Here is a 1,358-nt window from a genome sequence, read left to right on the forward strand (position 1 = left end):
GAGAATCCCATGGACAAAGGATCCCAATAAGCTACAGTCCAAGGGTCACAAAAAGTCAGGCACAACTGAAGCAACTTAGCACACACGCACTCTGTTTTACAAAGTGTAAACAATTTGAGAAGCAGTATAAACTCGCTATCTTCAGTTTTTCATTACCAGTTTATTTATGCCTCTGAAGAGTTCTTCAGATATCTTCAAGTCAGAGCCTCCTTCACATCACCCTCCTTAAGACCCCTTTTACTTCCTTGTTCCTCAAAGTATAGATCAGTGGATTTAGTACGGGAGTGACCACACTGTATATAACAGCAATGATCTGATCCTGGTCCATGGAGCTACTTGAGGCAGGATGAATGTAAATAAAAACAACAGGGACAAAGAAAAGAACAACTACCGAGAAATGGGAGGCACACGTAGACAGTGCTTTATGAAGCATGCTGCAAGAATGAGTCTTGAAGAAAAGATAGATAATAATATAGAAATAGGACAGAAATGTTAGAAAGAATGAGCCCATGGCAATGGTGCCTGTGACAGTATTGAGCAGCCACTCATTGAGGTCAGTGTTTCCACAGGCTAACTCCAGCAATGGCTTAATATCACAGAAGAAGTGACGGATATGGTTGGAACCACAGAAGTTTAAGTGAGAGGTCATTACTGAGTGCAGCAGGGCATAGAAAAAACCAGTGATCCAGACAGTGACAACCATCTGGATACAGACTTGATGATTCATGATAAGAGTATAATGAAGTGGTTTGCAGATAGCCACAAAGCGGTCAAAGGCCATCACGGCCAGCAACATGGACTCAGTGCTGCCCAGGAAATGGAAAAAATGAAGCTGGCTTATGCATCCAAAGAAAGAAATTGCTTTGTGTGTAGAGAGGAAGTTCTCCAGCATCTTTGGCAGAGTCACTGTGGAGTAGCAGATATCCAGACATGACAGGTTTCCCAGGAAAAAATACATAGGAGAATGGAGTCTTGGATCAGAGATGACAACCATCAGGATGGCTCCATTTCCAGCCAAGCTGACAATGTAAATTGCAAGGAAAACCACAAAGAGAACAGGCTGCAGTTCTTGGATGTCTGTCACTCCCAGGAGGAGAAATTCAGTGACTGAGGTTTGATTCAGCATCACTTGAAAGAAAAGAGAAAATAACATATGGAATGCTATCTCTGATGGGAACCAGTGTCCCGCAGCTGAGGATTTTCCTATTTAGACAGTAATATTTTGAAGGAGAGCAGTGATGTTTTAAATAATCTCAGCATCACAGATTATACAATATTTGGATCACTAGATTATTAAATATTAACATTATATGCTGTTTATGGATTGTTACTCACTTTTTTTGACATATCTTTTTAAA

General features: G+C 40.7%; 1 protein-coding gene across 1 annotated transcript; it reads right to left on the reverse strand.

The window, feature by feature from the left end:
* Positions 1-211: 211 nt before the first annotated feature.
* On the reverse strand, positions 212-1,126 carry LOC133235889 (olfactory receptor 12D1-like). The gene has a single exon (XM_061397676.1). It carries the CDS (start codon positions 1,124-1,126, stop codon positions 212-214), a length of 915 nt encoding a protein of 304 aa, XP_061253660.1.
* Between the last annotated feature and the right edge of the window lie 232 nt (positions 1,127-1,358).

This window comes from Bos javanicus, chromosome 23 (genome assembly GCF_032452875.1).
Source record: "Bos javanicus breed banteng chromosome 23, ARS-OSU_banteng_1.0, whole genome shotgun sequence".
NCBI lineage: Eukaryota > Metazoa > Chordata > Mammalia > Artiodactyla > Bovidae > Bos > Bos javanicus.